Raw genomic sequence first — 16,530 nt, 5'->3', positions numbered from 1 at the left:
ACAGCATAGGAAGGTGATTGAAGTTGGTAAGATTAATAATTAAGTGTAGGTTGGACAGGCATTTGGTGAGAGTATAAATGAGGTTGGATGTGAGCTTTGCATTGTGGTTTAAACTCTGGAGCTGACCAGATTAACTGAGATGATCATTTCCACTCCTCTGCCCACAAGTGTCTTAATCCTTAGAAAGATAATTTTCTGGAACTTCAAAATCCTACGCTAACTTTTACAGCAATCCTACTAATGGTCTGCTCAGGCTCAATATCCAATCTAACTTTATAACGTTAATTAAATGTGGCGGGGGAAGATCAAAGAACTCCAGGGCTGATATTTTAAGGGTTTAATGCCCAAATGTTATTCCCTCCATGGAATGAAGATCGACATTCACTCCATATGGAGGTGGAGCAAAAGTGAATTGAATTTCTAGTTTTTTTATGTAAACTGATGGATTATTAACAGCACTATTTTGGAATTAATGCAACATAATATGTTGGCGATTGCAACAAAATGACACTGAAATTCTAAATGATTGAAAAATGTAACCCTCTTAAATTGGATTCAAATAGTTCCAAAATAAAGGTTCATTCTATAGATTGAAGCTGCACTTACTTGAGTTCAGAGTTTGGCGGGTTTTAGCACTAGTGCAGTACGCTTCGATAACTTTCAAGATCTGTGTATCTTCTTCAAGAGCTGCTGTGCCTGGATAATGAAAACAAAATCCTCATAAAACACACAATCGCAAAACATTGGTCCAGAATTTGCAGTCAGCGGCGAAGCAAAGGCGATCTCTATGGCAAGATGTTTTCCTTTTTCGATGCGTAATTGATTGCAGCGCTCTCTTGTGGGAATTCCCTAGTACGATCTGCTATGAGGTCAACAAGCTGTCTAAGCAGCCAATCACGTTGCAGAATTCTCACAGACCGGGAACCAAGAAATGAGAGGCTGCTTTTAAAAATGTTAGAGAGCAAAACAAAGATTGGGGCTCTCACATGAGAATAAGGTAGAAGCTGAAATATCCAAAAATATATATATTTTGAAGCTTCTTTAAGATTGTAATTTTTATCATAAATTATCAAATTTACAGTCCACAAAATTAAAATTAGTTTTTCAGGACCATAACGTTTGTTTAGTAGTCAAGGCCAAATATTTAATAGGATATTTAACAGCGATATTACCATGGAAAAGCCCAAGTTTTTGTCTGTTTCCACGATTAGACTGATTGCTGGCTATGGGGGCATAGTTTAAAAATAAGGGGTCGCCCATTTAGAACTGAGATGAGGAGAAATTTCTTCTCTCAGAGGGTCATAAATCTGTGGAATTCTCTGCCCCAGGGAGCTGTGGAGGCTGGGTCATTGAATAAATTTAAGGTGTAGACAGATTTTTGAAAGATAAGTAAGGATTATGGGGAGTAGGCAGGGAAGTGGAGCTGAGCCCAAGATCAGATCAGCCATGATCTTATAGAATGGCGGAGCAGGCTCGAGGGGCAATGGCCTACTCCTGCTCCCATTTCCTATGTTTCTATGGGGGTGGGGCACACAGCCAGTGTTGGAGCAGTGAATGACTGAGCGCAACTTCAGGATTTCTATGCTTAGATGTACATGCGCTACATCCTGAAGTTGGGGTCAGTTCCAAAGTGCAAATTCTGGCCCATGGATGCTTCAGAAAGGTCCCCATACTTCAGATTGATGATACTGATGATTTTTGGGCTTCTGATTATCTTCATGTCACCTGAACCAAATCTAAAACCCGAAAGATGGCACCGCACCGTAGCTAAACCCCAAGGTCAGCCTGTTGTTCGAGTCCAAACCCTCGTTCCTACAAGATTTAAGGAACCTCAATGGTAGACGCCCTTACCTTACCATTCAACTCTGCGGACTGCAGTGTGGATGCAATGCAGAGAGTATTCACTTTAGCAAGAACATATCAATGTTGCTTCTACACCTGGTCTGAAGTAAGTGTTAATCCCTTGCACTATCTTACTTAAATTTAAGATTACAAAACATATAGCCTACTATCATAAATACTGTGACCATAACATTCTGTTGATGTTGTGCCTGTACGGGGGCCCGTCAGGCTCTTGTTATGTAACACAAGAAGTAAAGTACGGCTGATCTAACGTTATGTGACAGGTCCTAGAGGTGGATGGGTTACTCGCTGGACTGGGCGTTTGATCTGCTTGCTCAGCTACCCAAGCTACAATGCACTTCACTACTAATATGAAGCTGCAGGCCAGATATTGCTCCCTCCTAAACCCGCTCCTTGCTCAACCACTGGCAGCAGTTTTGTAATAAGCATTGGGCCCCGGAGCCACTGCTGAGATGGGCTTAGTGTCGATCACAGTTATATCATAACAAACCATTGTGAAACCGGCATTGATTGGGAAGGCCGACAAAGATTTTGTGAAGGCCAACACCCGCCCTCTCGAAGAGTGAATCCTGCCACTAATATCTGAAGGTTCTGCCCCCGCCCCTGGGAGATTGAATCCCAGAACCAATATAGTGAAGACGTGCTCACCCCAATTCACCACCGCATCCCTACCCCACCCCCGCAGAGGAAAGTCCAATCCTGGGGGAAGGATCACCCTCATGTGTGAGTCTGGTGAAGGGAAGTGCTTCCCCCCCGCCCCCGCCAAAACTGAAAGAGATTGATGGTCTATCCTTCCACTGAGGTAGTTTTTACGACTTTCCTACACCCATCCCACCATCCCCCGCCCTCCCTCTCTCTCTCTGTGCCCCCCTACCACCCTCCCTCTCTTCACCCCCTACCCTTCGTCTCCACCCACCGTCCCTCTCTTCCCCCACCCGCCCTCCCTCTCTTCACCCCCTACCCTTCGTCTCCACCCACCGTCCCTCTCTTCCCCCACCCGCCCTCCTTCTCTTCTCCCTCACGCCCTCTCTTCTCCCGCCCGCCCGCCCTCGCTTCTCCCGCCCGCCCTCGCTTCTCCCGCCCGCCCTCGCTTCTCCTGCCCGCCCGCCCTCGCTTCTCCCGCCCGCCCGCCCTCGCTTCTCCCGCCCGCCCGCCCTCGCTTCTCCCGCCCTCCCTCGCTTCTCCCGCCCACCCTCGCTTCTCCCGCCCACCCTCGCTTCTCCTGCCCGCCCGCCCTCGCTTCTCCCGCCCGCCCTCGCTTCTCCTGCCCGCCCACCCTCGCTTCTCCCGCCCTCCCTCGCTCGCTTCTCCCGCCCTCGCTTCTCCCGCCCGCCCTCGCTTCTCCCGCCCGCCCTCGCTTCTCCCGCCCGCCCGCCCTCGCTTCTCCCGCCCGCCCTCGCTTCTCCCGCCCTCGCTTCTCGCTTCTCCCGCCCGCCCGCCCTCGCTTCTCCCGCCCTCGCTTCTCGCTTCTCCCGCCCTCCCTCGCTTCTCCCGCCCTCCCTCGCTTCTCCCGCCCTCCCTCGCTTCTCCCGCCCTCGCTTCTCCCGCCCGCCCGCCCTCGCTTCTCCCGCCCGCCCGCCCTCGCTTCTCCCGCCCTCCCTCGCTTCTCCCGCCCTCCCTCGCTTCTCCCGCCCTCCCTCGCTTCTCTCTCCCGCCCGCCCTCGCTTCTCCCGCCCGCCCGCCCTCGCTTCTCCCGCCCGCCCTCGCTTCTCCCGCCCGCCCGCCCTCGCTTCTCCCGCCCGCCCGCCCTCGCTTCTCCCGCCCGCCCTCGCTTCTCTCTCCCGCCCGCCCTCGCTTCTCCCGCCCGCCCGCCCTCGCTTCTCCCGCCCGCCCGCCCTCGCTTCTCCCGCCCGCCCGCCCTCGCTTCTCCCGCCCGCCCGCCCGCCCTCGCTTCTCCCGCCCGCCCTCGCTTCTCCCGCCCGCCCGCCCTCGCTTCTCCCGCCCGCCCGCCCTCACTTCTCCCGCCCGCCCTCGCTTCTCCCGCCCGCCCGCCCTCGCTTCTCCCGCCCGCCCTCACTTCTCCCGCCCGCCCACCCTCCCTCCCTCTCTTCGCTCCCTGCGCTCCCTCTCCCCCCCACCTTCACTGCCTTGGTCTGATTATTCCCTAGCCTCAAATCCTGCTTCACCCAAGTACAACATTGGCCTGGAGTTTCCTCCTTGAAAGCAATTGTAAACCAGACCAGAATATGTGAGCGATAACCACACAAAGCAAATGAGGAGCCGCAGTAACTGTGAAGTGACTCCCATCCCCAGGGTATTGGCTGATGAGTGGTGAATGTCGGTGCTCTCCCTCTCTGCAGCCACTCTCCTTTTTGTCAAAGTTCCACCGGACAGTTTGCCTGAGATCTCGCACATGGAATGGAGGCAGCAATGGACAGAAAATCTAGCCCAAGACAGTTAGTTGATTGGAAATGCTCTGTTTCTCAAACTAATGACAGAGATTTAATAGTTAGACAAACTACACACTGATAAATGCTGCGTTACCTTGGCAAGTAACACGACCTACAATTGGTGCAACTCAATTCAACTTGCATTACAACAAAAGCAAAATACTGCGGATGCTGGAATCTGGAATAAAAACAGAAAAATGCTGGAAATCTCAGCAGGTCAGGCAGCATCTGTGGAGAGAAATCAGAGTTAATGTTTCGAGTCGATGACCCTTCGTCAGGCTGGAGAGTGTTCGGAAAGAATGGATTCTTAACAAGCACTGATAGGTTGGAAGACAGGAGAGATTGGAGAGACAAAAAGGGATGATGGCCCAAATTCAAATGTTAATGCCAGGAGTTAGAAAACCATTAGTCAAGATAGGGCGGGATAATGACCAGCTGCCATTAGAGACAAGGAGAAAAGGAGAAAAGGAGAAAAAAAGAAAGAAAGAAACAGGCTCTGGGGGGATGAGGGGCGGGCAGAGAGCCAAAGATTGGCGGCGGCTATGCTCTGAAATTATTTAATTCAACATTAAGTTCAGAAGGCTGTCAAGTGCCGAAACGAAAGATGAGGTGCTGTTCCTCGAGCTTCGTTGGAACTGTGTAGGAGACCGAGGATGGAGATATCAGAGTGGGAGTGGAGTGGAGAATTAAAGTGACAGGCAACCGGAAGCTCAGGGTCAGACTTGCGGACTGAACGGAGGTGCTCCGCAAAGCGCACACCCAATCTACGTTTGGTCTCCCCAATGTAGAGACCACCACATCGTGAGCAGCAAATACAGTATACTAGATTGAAAGAAGTACAAGTAAATCACTGTTTCACCTGGAAGTAGTATTTGGGGCCCTGGATAGTGGGAAGGGAGGAGGTAGAAGGGCAGGTGTTGCATCTCCTGCGCTTGCATGGGAAGGTGCCATGGGAAGGGGAGGGGGTGCAAGGGGTGACTGCAGATTGGACCAGGGTGTTACGGAGGGAGTGATCCCTTCGGAACGCTGAAAGGGAAGGGGAGGGGAAGATGTGATTGGTGGTGGGATCACGCTGGAGGTGGTGGAAATGGCGGAGGATGATCCATTGAAAGTGGAGGCTGGTGGGATGAAAGGTGAGGACAAGGGAACCCTGTCATGGTTCTGAGAGGGAGGGGAAGTGGTGAGAGCAGAGGTGCGGGAAATAGAACAGACATGGTTGAGGGCCATGTTAACCACAGCGGAGGGGAATCCTCTGTTGAGGAAAAAGGAAGACATGTCAGAGGCACTAGTGTGAAAGGTGGTGTCATCAGAGCAAATGCAACGGAGACGGAGAAACTGGGAGAATGGAATGGCGTCCTTACAGGATGCGAAATGGGAGGAAGTGTAGTCCAGCTAGCTGTGGGAGTCAGTGGGCTTATAGTGGATACTGGTCGACAGCCTATCCACAGAGATGGAGACGGAGAAGTCGAGGAAGGGAAGGGAAGAGTTGGAGATGGACCATGCGAAGGTGAGGGAAGGGTGGAAATTGGAAGTAAAGTGAATTGAATTTTCTAGTTTAGGGCGAGAGCAGGAAACGGCACCGATAGTCATCAATGTACCAGAAAAAGAGGTGAGGGAGGGAACCCGAGTAGGACTGGAACAAAGAATGTTCCATATATCCCACGAAAAGGCAGGCATAGCTAGGACCCATGCGGGTTCCCATAGCAACACCTTTAATTTAGAGGAAGTGAGTGGAGTTAAAGGAGAAGTTGTTCAATGTGAGAACAAGTTCAGCCAGGCGGAGGAGGGTGGTGGATGGGGATTGGTTGGGCCTCTGCTCGAGGAAGAAGCAGAGACCCTCAGGTTATCCTGGTGGGGGATGGAAGTACAGAGGGATTGGACGTCCACGATGAAAAAGAAACAGTTGGGGCCGGGAAACTGGAAACTGTTAAAGTGACGGAGGGCGTTGGATGAGTCACGGATGTAGGTGGGAAGAGAATGGGACAAGAGGAGAAAAAATAGAGTCGAGATAGGAAGAAATAAGTTCTGTGGGGCAAGGACAGGCTGAAACAATGGGTCTACCTGGGCAGTCCTGTTTGTGGATCTTGGGAAGGAGGTAGAAGCCGGCTGTGGGGGGTTGGGGAACGATAACGTTGGTGGCTGTGGAGGGAAGATCTCCAGAGGAGATGTCATTAGTTTGAGTAACTTTTCTTTCTTAAAAACTTCCGAGTCTCTTGAGAACACTTCATCTATAATTGGCTAAGGCAGATGCATAAAATGCCAGGTCATAATCAGAAAATAGGAATAGGAAAGCAATAAAGAGCATCCGACAACAACCGAACGGCAAACATACTTTTCCTCAATGCAAATTCCTCATCGGAAGGTTTTCTTTCTGGTTTCCGTTTGGGAAGCAGCTTCTTCATGGTTTTCGGGCTCTTGCTGAGGTCCTGCACAAAACATGACAAAATATCATCATCGCAGCAGAATCACCTGATGCAATGCTCGTGAGTTCGAGGACAACTGGATGTCCTGGAGAGAGACGGGATTGAAGGATATTGCGAGAAACTGGGATTGATCTGTGCCAAAGGAACAGCCTTATTTGGGTCGAATGGCATTTTCTAATTCCTGAAAATTCTTACGAAACTTCCCCAACAGTTACAACAATCTAATATTGTGAAAGCCACACTAGTTGGTCAGAGTGAAGTCTATCACATGTCTTGTATCAGAATGGTACAAAAGTGCAGACCGACCTCCTTATAACACAGAGCGGCTGAAGGTTTCAGTGGAGCTGCTGGTCGGAGGCAGCTCAAACTCCAAGGCTTTGGCATTTTGGGCGGTTCCAGAGGTCCCCAGCTCAGAGAGCTGTGTGATGTCCCATGCAGGGAAGGATGAGGAAGAGTATGATAAGAAGGTGTCACAGATATTGAATAGCCATCAGAATGCTTGTTGATTGGTGTCATGGGATGCAACGGAAGCTGTAGACAGAACATAAAAGCAAGTTATTGCAACCAGTGCTACAGTTGTGGAGAATTAAAGCACCTGCTCTTATTAATGTTTTAAAAATCTTCTGATCCCACACACCCCCCCCCGACCCCCCACAGGATGCAGTGATTCGCTCCCATGTTTCATTCCAGCCTCACTGGTCCTTGAAACCCCAGTGTCCCCAATCGGAGCAGGTTTTGTGTCGGGAATCCGCAATCCAAGGATTTACTGTCAGAGACCAAGATAGAATTCCACAATCCCTCGAGCAGAACAAGACAAAGTAATCGTACAGACACGAACAGTGCGCCCTGGACTCCCTCGCGCACCTGGCGGGCAGGGGGCGGAGCTCGGATCAGCGGGCGCAGGGCGGATAGCCAACCTGGCGGGCAGGGGGCGGAGCTCGGATCAGCGGGCGCAGGGCGGATAGCCAACCTGGCGGGCACGTTATAGAAACCATCCGACTTTCAGCTGCATTGATTTCTACCCATCAGAACTCTCTACATCTTCAGCCTTAGGGGAAACATTCCCCAGTCCTGGTTGTCCCTGGGGAAATCCCCAGTGTCAGATTCCCCCCCAGGTGAGGTTCCCCAGCAGTGGTGCAGTTTTGGAATATCCTCTCCTGCATCTCCACACACAGCTGTTGTATTGTACTCGGGTGCAGTTTCAGGGAGGTTATGAGTTCGGATTGATTTAATCAGCATTTAACATTGCTGAAAATCCCCAGATCCTTTTCTCAATTGGTTGCCCCTTTCTCTTACCGTGTGGCACGGCACTGACTGCTGTCTGACGAGAGCAATTCCAACACTGGGTGCTTTAGTTTGTTTCTGAAGATGATCCACCCATTCCTGCAAATCCTGGTGGCTCAAACAAGACACCAAAATCCGTTCGATCATGTTTCCTACAGAGTGGAACGAGGGGAGAGGATTCGTCACATTTTCTTACAATGCAATTAAGAAGCTGATGCCTTAAAGGGAAGATTACATTTACAGTAGGAATCAAATCTTGGCCCCAGTCCCACACTCGAGAGTCCATTGCCTCTCCCAGGGGATTGCCTGGCTGGTTGGTGGGGCTCGAATTATGGTGTGTATAAGTTGCACCATCACCAAGAAGGACAAGGGGACACCACCAGCTCCAAGCTCCTCTCCACACACCATCCCGACTTGGAAATTGATAGAGAATTCAAGCTCTGCAGCCTGGCTGCAGTTTTTGAGAAAACACAGACCACATTGCATTAAGTCATCAATCAACGACATTTTAGGACCTTGGGTAGCGAGCCAATTAAAGGTAAACAGACTATCAAATGAGCCAATAAGGTCAAAGGCGGCGAGTTCTTTTCTGTAAATTGAACCAGGTATAAGTACAGCCATTTTGGCCATGTGGTGCCAGAAGCTTTAGCTGCTGCCAGAATAAAGTTACATTAAAGCTACAATTGGAGTTCGTATTTCATTGGAAATTAAGAGATCTAACAGAAATATATCGGCGATCCTTCATCGCCGCGGGATCAAAATCCTGGAACTCCCTCCCTCATAACACTGTGACTCACATGGACTACAGCAGTTCAAGTCGGCGGCTCACTACCACCTTCTCATGAGCAATTAGGGATGGTCAATAAATGCTGGCCTTGCCAAGAATGAAAGAATGAATAAACAATGAGGCCAGCCTGACGGACTAGCTGGTTCACTGTTTTCGTATGTCTGTATCAAAGCGTTAACTCAATGAGGTCCACCTCAGAGAACATGGGCTGAAGAACTGGACGCATCAAATGTTGCACCCAACCACTGATCCCTGTTCCCGACCTGTGAGGCTGCACGTTGGGAGCATGCCCTCACTGAATTTGCCCCAATGCAATCCCGGGGCAACATTTTGTTTGTTGCTTTGCCAATCAACTGTTGCTAAGATACAAGAAATTTACAATTTAAAAATCACATTTATTTGTAACTTGAAGATAAGGAAAGCACCAAAAATCTAACAGTATGAAAAGGGAAGGAAGAGGTCATTAAATCCATCTCATTTTTGGAGGGTGCTTTGAAACTCTCCCCGTCTTCCTCAGGCTGGAGTTGCGAGAGTCAGTCACACAGCCTGCTCTTCCCAAGTCACTGGGAAATCTGCTTTGAGCCACAGTGGATTGCAAGGAGGGAGCAGGACAGATTCCCTACAGTGTGTGTAAGTTTGTGTCAGGAGGACTGGAATGGAACTGAAACCGTGAACAAAACTAATCAATTCACCGGTAATTTCAAAGGTGTTCTTGTCGCCGTCAGTGTCCTCTAACTTGGTGATTGTTAGTCCTGTTAATGGTAATTTTCCCTAAAAAACAGATAAGTCACCATTTTACATGTCAAATATACAGCAGCATTGTCTCAACTAGTTCATATTAACAACAGCAATAATGACAGCAATAGCCTGTAATAACACATCTATATAAACTTACAATTGTATAGTTCCTTAACGTAGAAAGGAGCTTCCCAAGGAGTTGCACAGAGGTGTAATCAGACACGAATGGGTTTTGCAGGCCAATTAATCAACTGCTAATTTGGACACTTCTTACAAAAATGAATGTCCATAATGTTAAACTTCAGGCTGCACGATTTGAGGGACGATGAGGGCAAACAGAGTGGGGAAATTAATGTTTCTCGGATTGCTGGATTAATAGGAGCAGGAGTGGGCCATTTTGCCCCTCGAGCCTGCTCTGCCATTCAATAAGATAATGGCTGAAAAGGATATTAGGAAAGCAAAGAACAATGAAGCATGAACAATTCTTGGCAAGGGAAGCCCAAAGATGTTTTATAAATATATTAAGAGCAAGAGGATAACTAAAGAAAGGGTAGGGCCTATTAAAGACCATGAGGGTAATGTGTGTGTGGAGGCGGGAGATGTGGGTATGGTTCTTAATGAATACTGTGCGTCTGTTTTCACAAAAGAGGGGCGATGCAGACACTGCTATCGAGGAGGAGGAGTGTGAAATATTAGATGAAATAAATAGAGAGAGAGAGGAGGTATTAAAGGGTTTAGCAGCTTTGAAAGTGGCTAAGTCCCAGACCCAGATGAAATGTATCCCAGGCTGTTAAGCGAAGCAAAAGAGGAAATAGCAGAGGCTCTGACCATCATTTTCCAATCCTCTCTGGCTTCAGGTGTGGTGCCAGAGAGCTGGAGGACTGCTAATATGGTACCTTTGTTTAAGAAGGGAGAAAGGGAAAGACCAAGTCGTTACAGGCTAGTCAGTCTAACCTCAGCGGTGGGAAAATTATTGGAAAAAATTCTAAAGGATAGGGTAAATCTTCATTGAGAAAGACAGATTCATCAAGGATAGTAAGCACGGATTTGTTAAGGGAAGGTCATGTCTGATTAACTTGATTGAATTTTTTGAAGAGGTAACAAGGAGGGTCGATGAGGATAGTGCATTTGATGCAGTGTATATGGATTTTAGCAAGACTTTTGTAAGGTCCCACATGGCAGCCTGGTCACAAAAGTAAAATCCCATGGGATCCAGGGCAAAGTGGCAAGTTGGATCCAAAATTGGCTCAAAGGCAGGAAGCAGAGGGTAATGGTTGATGGGTGTTTTTGTGACTGGAAGGCTGTTTCCAGTGGGATTCCATAGGGCTCAGAACTAGGTCCCTTGCTTTTTGTGGTATACATCATTGATATAGACTTGAATATAGGGGGTCTGATTAAAAAGTTTGTCGATTATATTAAAATCGGCTGTGTGGTTGATACCGAAGAAGAAAGCTGTAGACTGCAGGAAGATATCAATCAACTGGTCAGGTGGGCAGAACAGTGGCAAATGGAATTTAATCTGGAGAAGTGTGAGGTAATGCATTTGGGGAGGGCTAACAAGGAAATGAAATACATATTAAATAGTAGGACACTGAGAAGTGTAGAGAAACAAAGTGACCTTGGAGTGCATGTCCACAGATCCCTGAAGGTAGAAGGCCAGGTAGATAAGGTGGTTAAAAAGGCATACGGAATACTGGATACAGGATTATACTGAATATACGGCACAAAAACAGTCCATTCGGCCCAACCAGTCCATGCTCCACTCAAGCCTCCTCACGTCTTTTCTCATCTAAATCTAGTCGCATAACCCCTCTATGGACTCAGTAACACACTCCTGGCTGGCCTTCCACATTCTACGCTACGTAAACTAGAGTTAATCCAAAACTCGGCTGCCCATGTCCAAACTCGCACCAAGTCCCGCTCACCCGTCACCCCTGTGCTCGCTGACCTACATTGTCTCCCGGTTAAGCAAAGCCTCGATTTCAAAATTCGCATCCTTGTTTTCAAATCTTTCCATGGCCTCTCCCTTCCCTATCTCTGTAATCTCCTCCAGCCCCAAAACCCCTCCCCCTCCCCAAAGAGATATCTGCGCTCCTCTAATTCTACCCTCCCGAGAATCCCCGATTATAATCGCTCAACCATTGGTGGCCATGCCTTCTGTTGCCGAGGCCCGAAGCTCTGGAACTCCCTGCCTAAATCTCTCCAGCTCTCTATCTCTCTTTCCTCCTTCAAGACGCTCCTTAAAACCTACCTCTTTGATCAAGCTTTTGGTCACCTGCACTCATTTCTACTTATGCGGCTTGGTGTCAAATTTTTTATTGCATAATACTCCTGTGAAGTGCCTTGGGACGTTTCACTGTGTTATAAGCGCTATATTAATACAAAGTTGCTGTATTCCCTTCCCCCCCCATATGCTTTTCTAGCCTCCCCTTAAATGCATCTATACTATTCGCTTCATCCACTCCCTGTGGTAGTGAGTTCCACATTCTCACCACTCTCTGGGTGAAGAAGTTTCTCCTGAATTCCCTATTGGATTTCTTGCTGACTATCTTGTATTGATGGCCTCTAGTTTTGCTCTTCCTCAGAAGTGGAAACATTCTCTCTGTATCCACGCTATCAAAACCTTTCACAATTTTAAAGACCTCTATTAGGTCACCCCTCAGCCTTCTCTTTTCAAGAAAAAAAAAAAGAGACCCAGCCTGTTCATACTTTCCTGATAGTGGCCTGGATTGCGATAGCGTGAATGCTTGCCTTTATTAGCTGAGGCATAGAATACAAGAGCAGGTGGGGTTATGCTTGAACTATATAAAACACTTGTTAGGCCATGCAATTCTGGTCACCACATTACAGGAAGGATCTGATTGTGCAGAGGAGATTTACGAGGATGTTGCCGGGAGTGGAGAATCTTAACTGAAGACAGATTAGATAGGCTGGGTTTGTTTTCCTTGGAACAGAGGAGGCTGAGGGGAGACCTCATTGAGGTGTATAAAATTATGAGGGGCCTAGATATAATGGATAGAAAGGGCCTATTTCCCTTAGCAGAGTGGTCAACAACCAGGGGCCATAAATTTAACATAATTGGTAAAAGATTTAGAGGGGATTTGAGGGGAAATGTCTTCACCCAAGAGCTGTGGGGGTCTGGAACTCAATGCCTGAAAGGGTAGTAGAGGCAGAAACCCTCACCACATTTAAAAAGTACTTGGATGTGCACCTGAAGTGTTGTAACCTGCAGGGCTACGGACCTAGAGCTGGAAAGTGGGATTCGGCTAGATAGCCTCTTGTTGCTGGCATGGACACGATGGGCCGAAATGCCTCCTTAGGTGCTGTAAATTTCTATGATTCCATGATAAATGCATCTATACTATTTGCCTCAACCACTCCCTGTGCTAGCGAGTTCCACATTCTCACCACTCTCTGGGTAAAGAGGTTAAACTTCTTAAGATTAACCATCAGCTATCAATTCTAACACTAGAGTAGTAAATTCTATAGCCAGATATAACTCCAGCCATTTCTTCAGATAGAAATGGTGTTTGAACTGGTTGTTAGCAGCTCACCGATGGGTTATTGCTTATAACAGAGGACACTTTCATTGACACAGGAGTAGTGAATACAAAAGCAATATTGATCTGGGATATTGGCTCAGACATTGGAGAAGAATTTCATACAAGCTGTTAAAGGTTTGAAGGGTGATGTCACTGTCATTTCCAATATTACGATGCTTGAGAAATGAACGATCTTCTCCCTCACCTGATAAATGAAGGCGCTCATCCTGGGACTGGCTGACAGCATGAGCAGGACGTGCGGAAACAGTAGGAAATATCTCTCACACTTGTCCTGAAAAGAAACATCATCCGAAAACAATTATTTGACGACAGCTCATTATCTGCAGCCACAAAGTAGAACGGTACAACTGATAGAGTGAAGCACCAGGAGGTGAATTTCACACGGGATGTACCGATCTATCGCCCTAACATCGGCGAGAACCCTGGAGCAACCCTGGTTGGTCCGAGTTTCCGACGAACTCCTGCCGGAGTTAGGGGAGTGAATCTGGAGAGGGGTAAAACCTCCCCACCTCACCGCCAGCCAAAAATACCAAACGTGCGATATGCTTTCCAAATGTTGGTGAACGCTTCTATTTCAGTCGGAGAATGGAGTGAGAAAGAAGGACTTTCTCCCCTTTCATCTCCCACAGAACCATGGCTTTGGAACCCAGCACAGAATTCGGCTTTGTGCAGCGGTGAAAGTGGAAAAAGGCCACTAGGAGGGGGCCCACTCCCTACCCACCCCCGGGGAGGGCGGGGCCTCTCCCTTCCCACCCCTGGGGGAGGCGGTGTCTTTCCCTGCTCCATTCCCACCCCCGGGGGGGTCTTTCCCTGCTCCTGCCCCATTCCCCTGGGAGAGCGGGGTCTCTCCATTCCCACTCCCGGGGGAGGCGGTGTCTTTCCCTGCTCCAGCCCCATTCCCCTGGGAGAGCGGGGTCTCTCCATTCCCACCCCCGGGGGGGTCTTTCCCTGCTCCTGCCCCATTCCCCTCGGAGGGCGGGGTCTCTCCATTCCCACCCCCGGGGGGGGGGGGGGTCTTTCGATGCTCCTGCCCCATTCCCCCGTGAGGGCAGGGTCTCTCTCCTCTCCTCCCGGGAGGGCGGAGTCTCTCTCCTCTCCCCCGGGGAGGGCAGGGTCTCTCTCCTCCCCCCCCGGGAGGGCGGGGTCTCTCTCCTCTCCCCCCGGGAGGGCGGGGTCTCTCTCCTCTCCCCCCGGGAGGGCGGGGTCTCTCTCCTCTCCCCCCGGGAGGGCGGGGCCTCTCCCTTCCCACCCCCGGGGTAGGGGAGAGGCGGTGTCTTTCCCTGCTCCTGCCCCATTCCCCCGGGAGGGCAGGGTCTCTCTCCTCTGCCCCCGGGAGGGCGGGGTCTCTCTTCTCTCACCCCGGGAGGGCGGTGTCTCCCTGCTCTCCCCCCGGGAGGGTGGTGTCTCTCTCTCTCTCCCCCTCTCCCCCCGGGAGGGTGGTGTCTCTCTCTCTCCCCCTCTCCCCCCGGGAGGGTGGTGTCTCTCTCTCTCTCTCTCTCCCCCCCCACCCCCCGGGAGGCGGTGTCTCTCTTCTCATCCCGCAATCCCCAGCGGGGCGGGGTCGGTCTTTCTCCTCTCCTACTGGCAGCGCGAGACTCCTCCCCCCCCCCCGCCCCCGGGACCGATTGAGACACGGAAAGTTGCAAAGGATCAAGCAGTACCGGGAGGGAAAGGTACCTCATTGCCGCACTGCACCATGACCTGGGACATATAAATAACGTTCCCCAGAGATCGGATATCTTCACCCTCCCAACCATGGACTGGTTCCGTCAGGATCTGCAGTTCCAGCTCCTTCTTCTTCCGGACTTCCTGACACTGAGACTATTAGAAAGAAAAAATAAACTTGCATCCATCAGGTGTCCAACACACTATAAAATCAGGTAAACGGGTATTTTCTGCCCAATTTAAAATTTGTCTACGAAAATAGGAAAACAGTTTCCTTTAAAATTTCTCTCTCTACCAATATTCCTCAGAATGAGTTAGACCTGGCGACAGTGACCCCCGACCCGACGACAGTGAACTCTGACCTGCCGACAGTAACCGCCCCCCCCCCCCGCCCCGAACTGCCACTCTTCCCAATTTGGGCGCGGGTATTGGGAATTCGGGTGCACAGCCAGATTGCCAACGATGCAGGTCTGTACCGGGAGTGTTAGAGATGAAAATCAACCTCGGTATCTGTTTACACAAGGTCATAAAGTTTATATTTACAGAAATGAACTGATTAAACTTGATGAAGTCTGGACCAATCATTCAGAACAAATATATCGAGCGAGAGGAGATTTCTGACGATGAATGCTTTGTATCCTAGGTCTTAGACCTCTTGATTCACTTCAAATAATTTTATAAAACACAGAAAAGGGATACAAATCGCAGCTTCTCACATTTCCATAAGCACACAGCAATCGGTGCTGGTATGAGGCAGATACATTCTGACGCATGGATATCCAAGTACAGACTGTACACTCATTTAACAGCTTACATTCTCACTACAGAAAGACTTGAGATGCCTTGACATAAACTCCCAGCTCTAACGAGATGCAGCAGTTTACATTTCCACCTTATAAGAACATAACAACATAAGAATTAGGAGCAGGAGGCCATTCGGCCCTTCGAACCTGCTCCGCCATTCAATAAGATTATGGCTGATCTTCTACCTCAACTCCACTTTCCTCCACTGTCCACATATCCCTAGATTCCATTACTATTCAAAACGTTATCGATCTCTGTCATGAATATACTCAAAAGACTGAGCCTCCACAGCCCTTTAGGGTAGAGAATTCCAAAGATTCACCACCCTCCGAGTGAAGAAATGTCTCCTCATCTCCGTCCTAAATGGCCAACCTCTTATTCTGAGACTGTGACCCCTGGTTCTAGATTTCCCAGCCAGAGGAAACATCCTCCCTGCATCTATCCTGTAAAAATGTTGTATGTTTCAATGCGATCAGCTCTCATTCTTCTGAACTCGAGAGAGTATAGGCCTAGTCTGCTCAATCTCTCCTCATAGGACAATCCCCCATCCCAAGAATCAGTCTGGTGAACTTTTTGTTGCACTCCCTTCTATGACAAGTATATCCTTCCTTAGGTAAGGAGACCAAAACTGAACACAATACTCCAGAGGTGAGGTCTCACCAGGGCCCTATATAATTGCAATAAGATGTCTTTACTCTTATACTCAAGTCCTCTTTTAATAAAGACCAACATACCATTTGTTTTCTCAATTGCTTGCTGTACCTGCATGTTAACTTTCAGTGATTTGTGTACAAGGACACCCAGGTCCCTCTGAACAATCTCTCAGCATTTAAAAATACTCTGCTTTTCTATTTTTCCTCCCAAAGTGGATAACTTCACATTTCTACAAATTATATTCCATTTGCCATGTTCCTGCCCATTCACTTAGCCTGACTATATCCCCTTGAAGCCTCTTTGCATCCTCCTCACAACTTACATTCCCATCTAGCTTTGTACCATCAGCAAGCTTGGAT

The 16,530-nt window shown here is 49.1% G+C and overlaps 1 protein-coding gene across 1 annotated transcript in view; it reads right to left on the bottom strand.

The window, feature by feature from the left end:
- The window catches only part of LOC139274589 (rho guanine nucleotide exchange factor 7-like), a 156,426-nt gene that overhangs the window by 47,987 nt on the left and 91,909 nt on the right, over positions 1 to 16,530 (bottom strand). Inside the window, exons 11-17 of the mRNA XM_070891270.1 lie at positions 14,726 to 14,869; positions 13,233 to 13,319; positions 9,440 to 9,518; positions 7,973 to 8,112; positions 6,983 to 7,207; positions 6,586 to 6,679; positions 607 to 696 (exon numbers count right to left, since the gene is read on the bottom strand). Coding sequence (XP_070747371.1) covers positions 607 to 696; positions 6,586 to 6,679; positions 6,983 to 7,207; positions 7,973 to 8,112; positions 9,440 to 9,518; positions 13,233 to 13,319; positions 14,726 to 14,869 — 859 coding nt within the window. The remainder of the gene's footprint in view (positions 1 to 606; positions 697 to 6,585; positions 6,680 to 6,982; positions 7,208 to 7,972; positions 8,113 to 9,439; positions 9,519 to 13,232; positions 13,320 to 14,725; positions 14,870 to 16,530) is intronic.

Source organism: Pristiophorus japonicus, chromosome 10 (genome assembly GCF_044704955.1).
Source record: "Pristiophorus japonicus isolate sPriJap1 chromosome 10, sPriJap1.hap1, whole genome shotgun sequence".
NCBI lineage: Eukaryota > Metazoa > Chordata > Chondrichthyes > Pristiophoridae > Pristiophorus > Pristiophorus japonicus.
This window is presented reverse-complemented; position numbering and strand designations above follow the sequence as displayed.